This window comes from Oncorhynchus masou, chromosome 20 (genome assembly GCF_036934945.1).
Source record: "Oncorhynchus masou masou isolate Uvic2021 chromosome 20, UVic_Omas_1.1, whole genome shotgun sequence".
NCBI lineage: Eukaryota > Metazoa > Chordata > Actinopteri > Salmoniformes > Salmonidae > Oncorhynchus > Oncorhynchus masou.
In genome coordinates, this window is record NC_088231.1 from 10584896 (window position 1) to 10604483 (window position 19588).

The following is a 19588-nucleotide window of genomic DNA, read 5'->3' on the forward strand; positions in this document are numbered from 1 at the left end:
CTGGCACCATCCCTACAGTGAAGCATGGTGGTGGCAGCATCATGCTGTGGGGATCTTTTTCATCGACAGGGACTGGATGACTTGTCAGGATCGAGGCAAAGATGAACGGAGCAAAGTACAGAGAGATCCTTGATGCTCCAGAGCACTCAGGACTTCAGACTGAGTGAAGGTTCACACTCCAACAGGACAACGACCCTAAGCACACAGTCAAGACAACGCAGGAGTGACTTTGGGACAAGTCTCTGAATGTCCTTGAGTGGCCCAGCCCGAGCCCGCACTTGAACCTGATCAAACATCTCTGGAGAGACCTGAAAATAGATGTGCAGCAACGCTCCCCATCCAGCCTGACAGCGCTTGAGAGGATCTGCAGAGAAGAATGGGAGAAACTCCCCAAATACAGGTGTGCCAAGCTTGTAGCGTCTTATCCAAGAAGACTCGAGGCTGTAATCACTGCCAAAGGTGCTTCAACAAAGTACTGAGTAAAGGGTCTGAATACTTATGTAAATGTCATATTTCAGTTTATTTTTAATAATTTAGCAAAAATGTCAACTTGTTTTTTCTTTGTCATTATGAGGTAGTGTGTAGATTGAGTATATATAAAAAAAGATTTTAGACTAAGGCTGTAACGTAACAAAATGTGGAAAAGGTTAACTGGTCTGAATACTTTCTGAATGCACTGTACACACAAAACGTAGGTCACATGGGGGAGATGTGCTGAGGAGTGGCTTCCATCTGGCCACTACCATAAAGGCCTGATTGGTGGATGTCAGTACATACACCAAAAAAGTAGGTCACATAGGGGAGAGGTGTGAGGTGTTGCTTTATTTTTTTTTAAACCAGGTTTGTTGTTCACTGGCACTATATGAGATGGTGTTCCATGCAATTTTGGCTCTGTACAATACTGTGCGTTTCCTTGAATATGTTCTGAACCTGGGGACTGTGAAAAGACCCCTGGTGGCGTTTGTGTAAGTTGACTATGCAAGCAATTAGGAATTTCCAACACATTCATGTTTTTTATAAAAACAAGAAGCGATGCAGTCAGTCTTTCCTCAACTCTTAGACCAGAGAGACTGGCTTATTGATATTAGCCCTCTGATTACAAAGAGCAAAACATGCTGCTCTGTTCTGGGCCAGCTGCAGCTTAACTATGTCCTTCTTTGCAGCACTTGACCATATGATTGGACAATAATCAAGATAAGAGATAATATTCTAGACCCTGCATGACTTGCTTTGTGGTGTGTGGTGTCAAAAAAAGCTAAGCATCTCTTTATCATGGGCAGACCTCTCCCCATCTTTACAACCATGATGCTGGTGTTTTATAAATGAGGAAACAATAGTGCCTCAATTCAAGTAGTGCAGCAGTGCGTAATCTAATGTTAAACCTTTTCAAAAGTATTTGAGCAAAGTGAGGGTACCAGATTCACAGAAAAGGTAAAGTGTTACTACAGTAAGAAAAGTTAGTCTAATTGTCACATGCATCTGTGGTGCAATCAAAGTACTGTACTTCAACATTTGTGTGTATGACCTTTTTGTTGAGGTTAAATACAAAATTGACTCTGTGCTGAATGTCATGGTTATTTTTATCATTGGAGGGACTGATTTAGAGATGGGCACTGTTATTCAAATATCCATGGACAATAGTATTGAATAACTTGGGAGAGTATTCATTTGAGAGAAACATATAGGCCTATTTTAACAACTAAGGCTTATGTCACAAATTAAATACAATTATCTGTGTGACATTTCTACATAGCCTACAAGCATAGACCATTACAGTTTTTATGAGTGCACCCCATAAAGAGGCACAGGTAAAGCTTTTTCTTATTGTCGTCAATCAAAGTGGTGCTACATTCAGAGGCTCCATGCGTAGCAAGTGAAATGGGAGATTTCTAATCGTTGCAAAATGCAATTGCGAAATTTAATTGCCTAAATGAGAAGGAGTAGTCTACAACGATCAACCATCAGGTAGGCTGTTTCATATTAATGGGGTTGTTCTGGCCAAGTATTGGGAGCAAAGCAAAATAGCCTTAATTAGCCTTGCTACTTTTGCTAGCTAGCTAGCTGGATACCGTAGCTAACTAGCTTCTTAATACAATTAAGACAGGCACTACCAGATGGTATGATAGATATGTAAGGCAGCAGCAAGTTTGCCTAACTAGCGCAAGTCGGTTTGTCTACTTTCTCGCACTCCCTCTGTGCCATATATTGACTGTCACACACACCGGCCCATGCTCCTCTCTCGCCCCTCTACACCCTTCTGACGAAACAAGCAGAGCACAGCGCACCCGTGAGCATGTCTCCATTGAAGTAAAAAAATACTTGTTTTCTTTAAAACACATGAAGTTCGACTGTCCGGATATCATTCTAATAGTTAAATCATTACAAGTGCTCAGCATACGTGGGAACTCCTTCAAGACTGTTGGAAAAGCATTCCAGATGAAGCTGGTTGAGAGAATGCCAAGCGTGTGCAAAGCTGTCAAGGCAAAGGGTGGCTATTTTGATTTGTTTCAGACTTTTTGGTCACTACATGATTCCATATGTGTTATTTCATAGTTGATGTCTTCACTATTATTCTACAATGTAGAACATTTTTACAATAAATTAAGAAAAACCCTGGAATGAGTAGGTATGTCCAAGCTTTTTACTGGTACTGTACTTGTGTAAATACCTGTTGAGAGACAGTAAATCTATGCTAGAATAAGGACAGTTTAATATTAATCTTACAGGCTCTAGTTTAGTCACACCTGGACTACTGTTCAGTCGTGGGGTCAGGTGCCACAAAGAGAGACTTAGGAAAATTGCAATTGGTTCAGAACAGAGCAGCACGGATGATCATTGGATGTACACAGAGAGCAAACATTAATAATATGCATGTCAATCTATCCTGGCTCAAAGTGGAGGAGATATTGACTTCATCCCTACTTGTATTTGTGAGAGGTATTGATTGACATGTGGAAAGTACCAAGCTCTCTGTTAAACAACAAGCACACAGCTCAGACACCCATGCATACGCCACAAGACATGCCAGAGGTCTCTTTACAGTCCAGAACAGACTATGGGAGGCGCACAGTACTACACAGAGCAATGACTTCATGGAACTCTATTCCACATCAGGTAACTGACACAAGCAGTAGAAACAGATAATTTAAAAAAAATACACCTTATGGAACGATGGGGACTGTGAACCAACACAAATATATGCACAGACATATGCATACACACACATGATAACATATGCACTGTACACGTGGATTTCGTGTTGTAGATATGTAGTAGTGGAGTAGGGGCCTGAGGGCACACACTTAGTGTGTTGTGAAATCTGTTATGAATATATTGTATTGTTTTTAAAATTGTATAACTGCCTTAATTTTGCCAGACCCCAGGAAGAGTGGCTGCTGCCAATGGGGATTCATAATAAATCAAATACTGAGGTGATGTAAATGGAATTAAGTCATTATTTTCTACTCTATTATTTCTAAAGAAGTCTGCTCTCAGCAAAAAAGATACAGATCATAGGAGATTTGATGTGATAAGCAGTACCGTATTTAAAAGAATAGAGCGCATACTTTTTCATTGAACCACACCCTTTGGACTTTGACGCCAACCAATAATATCACTTCTCTTCAGTGTAAACGGAAGTGAACAGTGACTAAGAACAGTTTCTACGTTAGCGTTTTTATTGTTGTTATGTAGACAATTATTATTACCCTGGAATTCAAAATATGACTAATTTACCTGCACAGCATCACATACTTACCCCAGGTAGTGTTTAATTCGCGTTGGAGACAGAACTTGGTTGATAGATGTTATCTGGTTAACATTAGCTAACAATGGCTAACTGTAACGTTATGGTTTTTCACACTCAAATAGCCTCCATCATGGAGGTGTTAGCGAATGCAGCCGTTGCAGAAATCTGTAAACTCGTAGACGACGACTATGCAGTGTTTCGTTTGGAAATAACTCAAAGCCAGAAAGAAACCAGGACATTGCGGAGGAAACTGCAGCAACTAGAACTGAAGGTGGCACGGGAGCGCGCAGAGAGGACAACGCGAGAGCGCGTCCCCGCCAGTCCAAATAGTGTCAAGTTCCTCGACCCATACAGAGGAATGGCAAGAGGTACATTTAGCAAATGGCCAAGGCTGCGGAGCCTGTCGCCCGGTTCCTATGTGCGCATGTGTTGAGATGTGTTGCCCAGAATTGGGTCTTGGTCAGTTTTTGAATAGTAGCATTCAATACTTCCCTGAATAATTAAGTACGTAGCTAGCTATCGTGCAGTTTTGGATTTTATCAGGAAGGTCAATTAAGAGCAAATGATTTTAGCAAATTCTAACCAGATTCTTGATTTACTGAATGTGATGCATGGAACATAATCAATAAATAGTATATCAAGAAGTAATGAGTAGTATTACCTTACATCCAAGGCCAGATTACCGAACTATCACCCCTGCGCCACAAAGGCATTCAATTAGTTGTCAGCGTCCGTTGCTATATCAATGGTGTGATGAGCTAATGCCTCCAATTTTGGAGGTCATTACAGCCAAAACTGTTCTTTTCATCCCCGTTATGTAAACAAAGATGATTTCCGTGACAGTTACGCTGCTAAAACGAGTTTCTACGATTCAAAATAGCAACAACATAAAAACGTGGAAACTCCACATTAACTTAGCTTTCAGATCGCCAAGTGAGCTCCTATGCAGCTATTGTCAATTCATTCATGTGCAATTCAGTTCATACACTGGCTCATCTGGCTGGCATGTTTTTATTTTGAGCTTCCCTCCCCTTGTCTTGTCTTACACTAAAGTATGCTTTCATTAGTCATATTATTATTCTTATTCTTTTCCTGTCTCCCTTCTTCCACCACATGGCATAGGCATAGCTCAGTACTACAGTCGTGCCATTGTGGTTGTACATAATACAAGACATAACAAACAGTTGAATAATGTTGAAATCACAAATACCTAAAAGGGATTCACAACAATGAATTAACCTAATTGATTCATTAAATTAACAGCCTGTGAAAACCAACCTGGCAATAATTATAGAAAAATGTAAAAGTTTTCTATTTTTGTGGAACAGATGTGTCATGAACTTGTTTATTTTATTTAATAGTCCCACATGGCAGTTATAGACTGAAATATATGGGTATAGGCTAACATCGAAACATAAACAATAAAACACCATTTAGTTGAGAAAACAAAAGTATGAATGAGACTCCTCAGAGTTGGCAGAAATAGGGTATGGGTGATTTATTTTGCTATATCTCTTCAGGCATGTGGGATAGAGAGGAGGTGGGTGCTATGGGTGGTTCTGCCCGTCACTTGCCCTCGATAGGCAGCCAGTGTCGGAAGGGGGACTTGAAGGAGATTGCAAAGTCCAGGCACAGCTGCTCTCTTCGCTCTTGGGAGTGCTAGTGTATGTAGCGCATCTGTGTGTCTCACTGTGCCCAGGATGATATGGCAAGCACAAGTTCTTTGCAGATTAGATTAACCAACATGACACTAACAGTAGGTGTAGATAATGTAGTGAAAAGTGAGATCTTGGAGGGTGGTTCACACTACTGTTTGTGGTCACGTCATATCACAGAGTCTGCGTTTAAGTATATGAATTATGTACATAAACACATGCATTCACTCACTCATTTATCAGGAGATGACTGCATTACTCTTGATATTGCATGTTACAAAATGTAACCTGGACTTAAATTGAATCAACAAAAGAACATGAGTAAATGTGTAGAAAAAATAGGGAAGGGAAGTGCTGCTGGGATACTGTAGTATATAGATATGGAGACAAGTCAGCCTTGTTTTGCTCCTCTTAAAAGCTCAATACTTTCTGAGAAGTAGCCATTATTTACTATTTTACATCTGGGGTTGCTGTACTTAACTTTAAACCATTGTATAAGAGATTCACCAAAATTAAAGTCATCCAAGCATTTATATATAAATTGTAGTCGTACTTTGTCAAACGCCTTTTCAAAATCTGCTATGAAGACCAGGCCTGATATCTTTGATGTTTCATAATGTTCAATTGTTTCAAGTATTTGTTGTATATTATCTCCAATATATTGTTCATGTAAAAAACCTGTCTGATTGTGATGAACAATATCTGGTAAAACATGTTTTATTTTATGTGCTCTGCATTTCGGCAGGATTTTCGCATCATAACATTGAAGTATAAAGCGCCTCCAGTTTTTTAAATGGACTGAATCTTTATACTTATTTCTTGTTGAGTACCTGAAAGTCTAACATTTTTATAGGATTAATTAAAGCATGCTAAAAAATGATATTTGAGTACATCAAAAAAGTTCTGATGTACCTTTACTGGTATACGGTCAAGCCCTGGTGTTTATCCAGATGTAAAATATTTAATTGCCTCAAACAGTTCATCTTTTGTACATTAGCCTTCACACAAATCTTTCTGTAAATGTGTTAATTTTACATTATTATTAGGAAAGAAATCCTTACAGTTAACATCATTCAGTGGAAATGGAGAAGACTGAAAAGAAAACATAATTAAAATATTGCCTCTTTCAAAATATAATTTGGTAATACAAAATTCAAAAGGCACTCGCACATCTGAGCAATCTAATTTGCAGGTGCATGGCAACAATTGAACAAGATGAAGGAAAAAGGAAACCGCACACTGCTCTTGACAGTATCACTGATATTTAATAAGCTTACGTTTCGGCCTCACGGCCTTCGTCAGAGCTTTTGTGATTTTTAAAAATTTGCACCCTTATGTAGACCTGGCCCCATCCACATCCATTCCACACATCAAAGGGGGTTGGAGGCAAAGGAAAAACAAATAAGTGCTACCAGATCTAACTATGTATTTCATAAATATTACAAAAGTGTATAAATAAGACGTATTGAACACGTCTGTAAAACCACAATGAGGACAAAGCAAGTTTTCATTAGTCATTGGGTACATCGTACGAAAAACAGAGTAATCTTAAATAGGCACATAATTCATGTTCAAATTCACAACAAATTCACAACATAACATACATAGGCATTAAAGGTAGAAATGTCATGCTTTAGGTCACTACTTTTAGATTTTGTGGCATAGAGACAGTTAAGATTTCAGACAGGGGTGGTGATATTAATAATACTCTGAGTAAAAGAGAATGTTTTGGGATTTTCACCCTCCAGACATTATTTCCTAAAGGACTTAATGATGAAGTGCCTATGTATGTTATGTTGTGAATTTGAACATGAATTATGTGCCTATTTAAGATTACTCTGTTTGTTGTACAATGTACCCAATGACTAATGAAAACTTGCTATGTCTTCATTGTGGTTTTACAGGCGTGTTCAATACGTCTTATTTATACACTTCTGTAATATTTATGAAATGCATCTTTGATGTTATGGGGCTATTTTGCTTCCACTGGTGCTGGGGCCCTTGTTAATATCAACGGCATCATGACCCAGTACCAGGATTTCAGCCAAAAACCCTGTTGCCTCTGCCAGGAGGCTGAAACTTGGTGGCAAGTGGATCATCCAGCACACATCAAAATCCACAAATAAATGTTTAATTGGTCACAAAATCAACATTTTGCCATGGCCATCTCAGTCTCTGGATTTGAAACCCATTGAAAACCTATGGTTTGAATTGAAGAGGGCAGTCCATAAGCGCAAATGAAGGATATCAAGGATCTGGAAGGATTCTGTACGGAGGAATGGTGTAAGATTCCTCCCAATGTGTTCTCCAACTCATAAAACATTTTTTTTTAAGTGTCCGTGCCATTGTCATCGCAAGGTAAAGTATTGAAAGGCATTGAAAACAGGGATGTTGAACAAAATATCGTTCTTTGAGCAATTGTATTAGTATAAAATATAAATTCATTTTATTTTTGCATACAATGTCGCTCAGTATTTGAATGATTTATTTTATACAGTCATTTTTGCTCATCTTTATCAAGGGTGCCAGTAATTTCAGAGCCCACTGTAGGTGCCCCAGGTCCCCCAGATGTGGTAGTCCAGCCCTGCTTACATCCTTACCAATTGTAGACGGTGTCAATAGTGTACAATATAGCGTTAAACATTGACAGTAATACTTACCTTAACCACCCTCTTTCCCCCTATCACTCTCTCAGGTGAAGGGCATCTCACTGAAGGCCACAGGAGCTTTGTGAAGCCAACGGAAGACAATGCGTGGAGAGATGACCAACCAATAGCTGTAGATGAGGAGAGTGGAACCTCAACCCAGCATGTTATCGTGATAGAGGTTAGTGTGATAGTGTAACATAGAAAAAATTACAGTACATTAAATGTGGCCCATTTATTTCAGAAAGGCTCCCCTCAGCTATTCACTTGCTTACATGTACATTCTTATTTATCTTCCACAGGGGAGCTTGTGAGACTTTGTTATCCAATTCAACTCATATACCGATAATAACCTCCTCTCTTCTTGTGTCAGTCAGCAGATGCAGAGGCTGCAGGTCCTGGGGTCAAGCAGAAGGTGTCTGAAAGAGAGGAGGACCCACGACACAGCAGAGATATCGAGACTGGAGCAGCGGCGGGAGTGACGCCCCCTGTAGCCACGGAGGACCTCGCCACCGCCACAGTGCCCCAGGCCAGGACCCGACGCAGCATCACGGAGGTCAGTGGAACGCCGAACGCCGTCCTCAAAGCAGAGACTTTAACTGTAACACTCGGGCTCTTACACACAGGATCTGACCACAGATCAGACCCAGAGAGACTGGGGCTGGAGCGACTGCGCTGTCCTCCTGCTCCCAGCTCAGAGTATTTACTTTACGGTAACCCTAGCCCTGGGATGGTTCATTCCCATCCGGACTCAGGTGACGCGTTAGAGACTGGCAATGATCCGTTTTGTTCTTACTCTACAGAGATGGACCCTGGCAACATGCCCTTGGGTTTAGAGATGCAGACTGATCTGTCTAGAGGGGACCGGAACCGGTACAGTAGTCGTGTATACTCTGAAGGCTGCCTAGATAAGAAAGTGGATGGTCTTATCGTAAATGAGGTGACTGTGAAAATGGAGGGCAAAGCTCCTCTGACATGGAATATAGACGAGACTCACTTAGGAGAAGGACACTCACAGGGCAGAGATTTCTTAGATTACAGGGACAGCTTAGAGAAAAATCAAAATGTCGCCACTCACTCCCCTTTACACACACTCAAGGATCGGGGCCCATTGTCCACATCGATTGAGCCTTCCAATTCACACAGCTGTGTCCCTTTCAATCAGTTATTGAACTCAAAGGACCAAAGGGCCAACGCTCAAGGAGGGGGAGCAACATCAGGTGACAGTAAAGAAAAATGGTTCCCCTGCATGTTCTGTAGCAAAGGCTTCAACTGCCCCCGGAAGGTGGAGGTCCACCAGAGGGTCCACACAGGTGTGAAACCCTTCAGTTGTACCCAGTGTCACATGCACTTCGCCCAGGCTAGCAGCCTGAAGAGGCACCAAAGGGTACATACAGGGGTGAAACCATTCAGCTGTACCCAATGTCACATGCGCTTCGCTCAGACTGGTGACCTGAAGCGGCACCAGAGGGTCCACACAGGAGAGAAACCCTACAGCTGTCCCCAGTGTGAGAAGAGATTCTCCCACCAGCACCATCTGAAGATTCACCTGAAGGTCCACACGGGAGAGAGGCCATTCAGAGAGTAACTAAGGATACTCCAGCAGAAAAAACATTCCACTATATCATAGAAACTAACCATTCCACTCAATAGCTTCTGACTTTTACGTCAAACCCTGCATTAAAGACAAAGATACATTTTCAATGTTGTCAGCAGAAAAGATCCACAGATGCATTTCAAATAACAAGAGTAACAGATTTCAATGTAGAATATTCCTGGGTAAAATATTGCATCCAGACATTTTGTGAGATAAAAGGCATATATAAGCCTAAAAAGTCAGTTATATATTGTGTTTGTACTGTATAGGCCAGGGATTCTCAACTGGGGGGTCGGTAGGATTTTAAGGGGTTGTGGGAACTTTGCAAGAATATAAAACATGTAATTAAAAAATATTTTGAAATGTAACCGCCACACTGAAACTTTTATTTTGAAAGGATACGGCCTCACCGCTTATTGTTGCTGACTTTACATGTACAGTGCGTCAGCAGTGTTGAAATGGCTTGTTACGTTTGGACTTGGAGGGTTTTCGCACTGCACACACTCACTGACCCCACCCCGCACACACACAGATCCAATGAAATGACAGATTTCTCGACACATAAACACACTGATCCAATAAAAATGTCACTGCAACATCGTTTTGTTTTAAATGTGACATGTCCAATCAGGTAATACAGATCTTCTTCTGACAGCTATCTTGATTGATAGCGAACTATTCAGATGTGTTCTGCAGGCATTGCACATGTGGATTGTTAGCTGTCATTTAACTCATGTAGTTTAGCTGTCAGAGTAAAATCATGGACAAGTTTTTAATACGTGCAGTTCCCTCTTCATCTACTGCTGCTTCCAATGTCAACAACAAGGCAGACAACCCAGGCCCTGTCAAGAAGAGAAAACACGACCCAGACATCATTCGATATGGTTTTGCATACACTACCGTTCCAAAATTACAAACACTACCATTCACATTTTTTGTCCATTAAAATAACATCAAATTGATCAGAAATACAGTGTAGACATTGTTAATGTTGTAAATGACTATTGTAGCTGGAAATGGCAGTTTTTCTTAATGGAATATCTGCATAGGTGTACAGAGGCCCATTATCAGCAACCATCACTCCTGTGTTCCAATGGCATGTTGTGTTAGCTAATCCAAGTTTATCATTTTAAAAGGCTAATTGATCATTATTAAAACCCTTTTGCAATTATGTTAGCACAGCTGAAAACGTTTGTGCTGATTAAAGAAGCAATAAAACTGGCCTTCTTTAGACTAGTTGAGTATCTGGAGCATCAGCATTTATTGGTTTGATTACAAGCTCAAAATGGCTAGAAACAAATACATTTCTTCTGAAATTCGTCAATATATTCTTGTTCTGAGAAATGAAGTCTATTCCATGCGAGAAATTGCCAAGAAACTGAAGATCTCGTGCAACGCTGTGTACTACCCCCTTCACAGAACAGCTCAAACTGGCCCTAACCAGAATAGAAAGAGGATGCCCCGGTGCACAACTGAACAAGCGGACAAGTAGTTTGAGAAACAGACGCCTCACAAGTCCTCAACTGGCAGCTTCATTAAATAGTACCTGCAAAACACCAGTCTCAACATCAACAGTGAAGAGGGACTCCGTGATGTTGGCCTTCTAGGCAGAGTTGCAAAGAAAAATCCAAATCTCAGACTGGCCAATAAAAAGAAAAGATGGGCAAAAGAACAAAGACACTGGACAGAGGACCTCTGCTTAGAAGGCCAGCATCCCGGAGTCCCTCTTCACTGTTGACGTTGAGACTGGTGTTTTGCAGGTACTATTTAATAAAAATAAAAAAACGTTAAACACATCTTGTCAAGCTGCAGGTAAAGTTTTGCGACTACTTCCCGGAGGAGAACTGGAGACAAGACGACTGGATACGGGACACCTTTCACGGGAAGCGTCACGTTGCCAAGCCAAGAAGAGGCTCAGCTGGTGGAGCTGTCATTTGATCACGGACTGAGCATGTGTATCCTGGAAATGACACTGCCACAGTTCTGGTGCAGCTTAGTGGGAGAGTATCATGCTCTCGCCTGTCATGCAATCAGAATCATGCTACCTTTCAGCAGTACATATCTGTGTGAAAGTGGCTTCTCTGCTATGGCCGTGCTGAAAACTAAAAGCAGAAACAAACTGGAATTTTTTGTACATTTTTTATTTTTTTTACATTTAACATTTATTTAACTAGGCTAGTCAGTTAAGAACAAATTCTTATTTACAATGACGGCCTACCTCGGCCAAACCAGGACGCCGCTGGGCCAATTGTGCGCCGCCCTATGGGACTCTCAATCACGTCCGGGTGTGATACAGCCTGGACAGCCAGCATGACCTCCGAGCTGCCGTATCAACCATCACCCCAGACTTCAATAAACTTATCAAACTGAAGGAACACCCCCAGCTTTCCCACTGATAGGCCACACACAAACACAAACACACACACACACACACACACACACACACACACACACACGCACAAGTGCACGCACGCAATAAATAAACAGGTTAATGAGTTATTGTTCACTAGGTTAATTTTATTGTTAATTAATTCTGACATTCATATTACATGTTATTGAACTGGTAAAAAACTTATACCTTTAAAAAAAACTATTCACATGGTAATTGACGATTATTAACTCCTAATGATTGTTGTTTTTTCTATTTTAAAAACTGGAATGTGTTACTGTTCATTAACATTATTGGACTGGTTTTAATGTCATGTTCTGAGTCTGATAATGTATTACACCCCACTCCTGAACTGATCGCCTAATTAAAATGGCTTATTCACTTACATTTATAATAAATGTTTTCTCAGTTAATATGGGTGTGTAATGTTTTTCTTTAATACCATAATAGTAGCCCATTGAGACAGACTCTATTTTGCAAGTGAAGCCTGCCCAAGAAGGCAGCTGCAATACAACATTACAAAATGAAATCATCAACAGTCCATAATATTGGGTCACGACTCAATTGTCACTGTCAAATTTGGGTCCCAGGTAATACCAGTTGAGAACCACTGGTGTAGGCTCTATGATGTTCACAAATGCCTATTTCATTATTTTCATTCCACTACTGAATTTCTTTCCTAAGACACTTTTAATGAGAAAATGTATGCAGTTTATGCAGATTTTTAGTATGGTTTTTCATATGGTTTATTTAAAACTTGTTCATGTTTAATAAACACAAAATTTGACTTTTCATTTTAAGACTTTCATTGCGACTCTCTTTAATATACATCACATCTGATCTCACCCTACTCTGCATACACCCAGCAGCACTTTATAACCAATATACACTTAAATATAAATAAATATACCTTTACATACCCCTCACACTAACAAACGACTACTGTACACAACATATTATGTTCACAAAAGTAGTGCACTGGGCCTTTAATAGTCCTGTATTAGTGGAATGATATATCAGTCTACAGCGGCAGCGCTGGAAAAAATATGTGATATTTGTCCAGCACCCCACCCTACCGGTGAAAACAATTGCAGCACCCTCCCCCTCCCCCAGGTTTGTCTGATGATGACTTTGTACTTATTTTTACCCACAACACCATATATATGTCCACCATAATGGGTTTAACAACAATGAAGTAATCCTGTAACTACAGTGTAGGACTCAGTAATCTGTATCACCTGTCTCTTTCAGGAGGAGGCGGCTCCAGAGGTGCTGCTGGTGAAGGAGGAGGGGTGTGAGGAGGGTCTGAGGAACCCTGTGGGGACCATGGTCATGGAGGACAACCAGACTACACCTCCTCCTGAACCCACAGAGGAACCAACTGAGCAGAAAAGGACGACACACAGTCTCCCTGAGGTGAGCCCACTGAACTACTGTCTGAATGGTATTAGGTCAGGTCCCGTATCACAAAGCCTCAGAGTTGGAGTGCTGATCTAGGATCAGTTTAGCCTTTTAGATCATAATTAATAAGATTATATACTATTCAGTACTCATATTCTGAGATTCTTTGTGGATCTGGTCCCAGGTCTTGATTAATTTAGTCTTAAAGGGTGACTGCACTTCCTGATTTGGACTTGTTTTTCATCAATCCACATTAAGAAATGCTGGCGGCCATGACTGAAGGCAACGAGAGTTGTCTTGGGGGTGTGTTTTGATCAGTGGAGGCTCCTCAGAGGGGGAAGGGGAGGACATTCCTCAGTGAATTTCATAAAAATACAAATAGTGAAACAATAAAAAGTTATCCTTTTTAGATAACTATGCTAAATATATTCACATATCACCAAATAATTGTTTAAGTCACACTGTTTTGCAATGAAGGTCTGCAGTAGCCTCAACAGCACTCTCTTGGGTAGCACCGAGGGTGTAGCCGGAGGACAGCTAGTTTCCATCCTCCTCTGAATAGGTTATTTTATTTTTTTTGCCCTTTTTCTCCCCAATTCATGGTATCCAATTGGTAGTTACAGTCTTGTCTCATCGCTGCAATTTCCATACGCACTCGGGAGAGGCGAAGGTTGAGAGCCATGCGTCCTCTGAAACACAACCCAACCAAGCCGCACTGCTTCTTGACACAAGGCCCGCTTAACCCGGAAGCCACACCAATGTGTCGGAGGAAACACCGTACACTTGACGACCGTGTCAGCGTGTATGTGCCCATCCCGCCACAGAAGTAGCTTGAGCATGATGGGACAAGGACATCCCTGCCGGCCAAACCCTCCCCTAACCCGGACGACGCTGGGCCAATTGTGCGCCGCCGCCCCATGGATCTCCCTGTCGCGGCCGGCTGCGATAGAGCCTGGACTCGAACCAGGATCTCTAGAAGCACAGTTACCACTGGGCTACTCGGGAGGCCCCTCTGAACAGTTTTGAACAAATTAATTTATTCAAAAATGAGAGAGAAGTAAGAGCATGAGACCTAGTTATATTTTGTTGTATTTCTTTTCACTTATCTAACTAGCGAATGCAGCTAGCTAGCTAGTTTAGCCTACTCAAACACCCGGCTCAAACAGCGAGGGATACTATGCTAACTAGCTATGTCTATCCAACACTGGAACTCTTCCAAGTCAAGATAAGCTTTTGGTTTTATTAATTTATTGCCACCAGGGCCCCCCGGTGTAACTGCTAAACTGCTTGCTGTACACTGTAAGTTTGTAGCTGGTTTATTAACACATACGTTCTAGTAGCTAGCTATGTTGACTATGACGTTAGGTGACAACTATGTAGGCTGTATGTAGCGTTTAGCAGTTATGAAATGAAGGTTTGATTTGAATTTTTTTTCCGCTTTGTCACATACAGCTGTTATGTTGTGCACTGAAGTCCACAAGCAAAGGGAAAAGGTGATAGGACGAGAGCTCATAGATGCGAGTAGGAATTATACAACAAGCAAATTATCATGCTTTTTGTATGTAGCTACTATGAAAGGGAACTGTGTTTGTTGTGATCAGGGGTGTATCCATTCCGCCGATTGTGTTGAAAAACGTTTTCTTAAACGGAAGCAAACAGAACGAAATGGAGAGAACCATACCTACATTTGTCCAAAAGAAACTCTCATTTGCAACTGTAGGACTAATGATTACACCCTAGATCAGCTAGATGCAGGCAAGAGTGTGCAAGGCGGTATTGAATGTGTCAACTGTCTGGATTACTCTCATTTTTCTCTTGACCTTTTGTAGCAGCCTCATGATGGGTATAGGGGAAATTTTAGTATCATGTAGTATCCTAAACCTGTCAATGTTTTATTGAGCTGGATTAATAAAATACGAATGACAGTCATCCAATATGCTGTAAGATAAATAAGTCCATGATCATAAAAAACAATGATCCTCTATCATCTTAAATGGCACTGACCGTCACTTGATTTGATGTGGGTGTTTCTTTGCCATTAAATCACAACAAACAAGGGCAGTAGTGAGTACAGCGAGGTAAGCTTAGCTAGTTTTGCTATGAATAGAACTAAGTTTTGAAGTTGAGGCCTTTCTTCCCGGACTGACCATCTCAAGATGGTCAGCTAATTGACCCTTCGCTTAGCCCCGCCCCAGAATTTTGGGTAACCAATTGCAGTGCTCCAATGAATTTTAACTGCTTTCAATAATGTTTCAACTCAAACTGGCTAGTTTTCTAACTTTAGCAAGCCAGTTTGAGTTGAAACATTATTGAAAGCAAGCTGGCTACATCCTATGATTAGCTAGCAAGCTAGTATACAAGTGCCTTCCCTGTATTGGTCGTAAATGCCAATGGGCTACAGTTAGCTGTTGTTAGCAAGGTAGCTAACGTGAGCTATGCACATCTTCCTCAGACATGCTACAGTACATCACATTTCATGTTAAATTGATTAGGCAGAGCAAACCCATTTAGGTGATTTCTGGCATATCATCAAAATAAAAAATTTAATATAATCAAAATAAATCATTGAAGATCATGCTTAGGCAAATAAACTATAAAGGGAAATATATGACTACAGTTTACATTTATTCCATGAAATGTTGTTTTTAGAAAAGAGTTGTTTTTTAAAAGTAACACACACACGTGTGTTAAAATCCATTTAATCAGTTTTATTTAGAAATTCTTTAGTAAGTAAGTAATATTTAAGCTAAGTCTTGTTGTCTTATTTTAATGATTTAAATCAAATATGGGGGGGAAATGGTTTTGCACATATCACCATCAATATCCGCACTATGAGGAGATTTGATGTAAAATCCCTCTTTTTAACTCACCTGCACATACATTTTCTTTGTTCTTTCTTTGTTGTTCCTTTTTCATACAATCCATTATGCACAAATGCCCTAAATATGATTTGAATAATGCAAGATGTTTTACTTACATTCAGGAGCAAAATGTTTTCAATAGTTGTTTTTAATTCATTTTTAAAAATCATTGGGATATTGCAATGGAATATACATAATAACATTCAATAACATTGGAATATAACATTTAGAAACAACTAATTAACTCAGTGTAACATTGATGTGGCAACTCTCTTATGTTCTGCTATTGCACAATTCTAATTTGTACCTGTAGGTAACAAATACAGCTATCCCCAGTAAAATTGGAGCACAACTCATGAGCCCACCCCCTGCACTGCTCACACCCAATCCAGTCCCTTCCTGTGACAGAAAACAGTGGGTGAGATGCCATTTGAAAAGCTCTCTCTTAAAAATGTAGATAGCTATCTAACTTAGCTACAGTGGGGCAAAAAAGTATTTAGTCAGCCACCAATTGTGCAAGTTCTCCCACTTAAAAAGATGAGAGAGGCCTGTAATTTTCATCATAGGTACACTTCAACTATGACAGACAAAATTAGAAGAAAAAAATCCAGAAAATCACATTGTAGGATTTTTAATGAATTTATTTGCAAATTATGGTGGAAAATAAGTATTTGGTCACCTACATTTTTAGCAAATAATTTGGTCTATTTCCCCTCTTAATTTTGTCTACTGTTCTGACTTGGTGGTGCACATGTAGACTATAACCTGTTTTGGAGAATTGTAATCATCGAATAATGTAAGAGCTTTCATTGTCTGCTTATATGCCCCCTTTATTTATCCTATGGTTTTGACTTGGTGTACACGGAGAACACTCAAAAGTGCTGAACAAATACAGTTGAAGTCGGAAGTTTACATATACTTAGGTTGGAGTCATTAAAACTTGTTTTTCAATTCCACATTTCTTGTTAACAAGCTATATTTTTGGAAAATCAGTTATGACATCTACTTTGTGCATGACACAAGTCATTTTCCCAACAATTGTTTACAGGCAGATTATTTCACTTATAATTCACTGTATCACAATTCCAGTTGGTCAGAAGTTTACATACACTAAGTTGACTGTGCCTTTAAACAGCTTGGAACATTTCAGAAAATTATGTCATGGCTTTTGAAGCTTCTGATAGGATAATTGACATCATTTGAGTCAATTGGAGGTATTTCAAGGCCTACCTTCAAACTCACTGCCTCTTTGCCAAACATTATAGGAAAAGCAAAAGAAATCGGCCAAGACCTCAGAAAAAAATGGTAGTCCTCCACAAGTCTGCTTCATCCTTGGGAGAAATTTCCAAATGCCTGAAGGTACCACGTTCATCTGTACAAACAATAGTATGCAAGTATAAACACCATGGGACCACGCAGCTATCATACCGCTCAGGAAGGAGATGCGTTCTGTCTCCTCGAGATGAACATACTTTGGTGTGAAAAGTGCAAATCAATCCCAGAACAACAGCAAAGGACCTTGTGAAGATGCTGGAGGAAACATGCACAAAAGTATATTTTTCCACAGTAAAACGAGTCCTATAACAACATAACCTGAAAGGCTGCTCAGCAAGGAAGAAGCCACTGCTCCAAAACCGCCATAAAAAAAGCCAGACTGCACATGGGGACAAAGATCGTACTTTTTGGAGAAATGTCCTCTGGTCTGATGAAACAAAAATATAACTGTTTGACCATAATGACCATCGTTATGTTTGGATGAAAAAGGGGGAGGTTTGCAAGCCGAAGAATACCATCCCAACCGTGAAGCACGGGGTGGTAGCATCATGTTGTGGGGGGGCTTTGCTGCAGGAGGGCCTGGTGCATTTCACAAAATAGATGGCATCATGAGGTAGGAAAATCATGTGGATATATTGAACCAACATTTCAAGACATCATTCAGTAAGTTAAAGCTTTGTCGCAAATGCGTCTTCCAAATGGACAATGACCCCAGCATACTCCCAATGTTGTGGCGAAATGGATTAAGGACAACAAAGTCAAGGTATTGGAGTGGCCATCATAAAGCCCTCACCTCAATCCTATAGAAAATTTGTGGGCAGAACTGAAAAAGCATGTGCGAGCAAGGAGGCCTACAAACCTGACTCAGTTACACCAGCTCTGTCCGGAGGAATCGGACAAAATTCACCCAACTTATTGTGGGAAGCTTGTGGAAGGCTACCTGAAACGTTTGACCCAAGGTAAACAATTTAAAGGCAATGCTTCCAAATACTAATTGAGCGTATGTAAACTTCTGACCCACTGGGAATGTGATGAAAGAAATCAAATCTGAAATAAATCATTCTCTCTACTATTATTCTGGCATTTCACATTCTTAAAATAAAGTGGTGATCCTAACTGACCTAAGACAGGGAATTTGTACGAGGATTAGATGTCAGGAATTGTGAAAAACTGAGTTTAAATGTGACAAATAAAATTTGATTCTTTTTTGAAAAATGCTCCTAAATACAATTTAACCAGGTGCTCTAGACTAGAGCCTCCAAAGTGTCTGTGCAGCAGCCTGAACGTTTGATGTCCCTAGTCGATTTTAGATAGCTACAGTATCATTCCCCTTTTATCTGTGGTATCATAGCTAGCCTGGCTCGCTAGCAATATCAAATATTGTTGTATAAACAAAAGTAGCTACTAGCTAGCTAGTACCAGTTATCTACTTAGCTAATTTCTCACCAAAATTAGTTGTTTGACGGTTGACATGCAGCAGAATTGACCGTGTTGAATGTAATCCATTCCTGGCCATATTGTTGAAATGCATTGGAGGTTTGCATCATCTTTATGGAAAACCATTTTCACTCCTCTTTGCTGTGCTTTGGACCCATATGCAGACTTGACAACAAATGTCCACATAGCAGTGTGTTGTCTCTGGGCAGTTGGGCATCGTTGGCAAAAGTGGGCAAGTAAGTAATCCATACCAACCCTCCAGTAAGTCGTGACGAACTCACTAACAGAACTCAGTTTTGAACTAGACTGACTTTATGACCAAAATTATCCTATTTACACTTTGTAGTCAATTTTGACACTAGAATGTCAAATCGATGCCACATAGGCCATTTAAAAACAGAGAAGTTGGTTCTAAACTAAGGGGTTGACCTTAAAGTGTAGGACCATGCCTTTAAATGATCAAACCATTTAAGAGTGTCAAGTAATCAAATCAAGTAATACATTTGCATATTATCAAATCAATTAATATTTTTGTATAGTACTCATAGCAATCCCTCATTGCCCAATCAGAAGATGCTCC

The 19588-nt window shown here is 40.2% G+C and overlaps 1 protein-coding gene across 1 annotated transcript in view; it reads left to right on the forward strand.

Moving 5' to 3' along the window:
• Window positions 1-3830: 3830 nt before the first annotated feature.
• LOC135506936 (uncharacterized) overlaps window positions 3831-19588 on the forward strand; it is a 33874-nt gene continuing 18116 nt past the window's right edge. Inside the window, exons 1-4 of the mRNA XM_064926371.1 lie at window positions 3831-4116; window positions 8099-8229; window positions 8422-8604; window positions 13286-13450. Coding sequence (XP_064782443.1) covers window positions 3831-4116; window positions 8099-8229; window positions 8422-8604; window positions 13286-13450 — 765 coding nt within the window. The remainder of the gene's footprint in view (window positions 4117-8098; window positions 8230-8421; window positions 8605-13285; window positions 13451-19588) is intronic.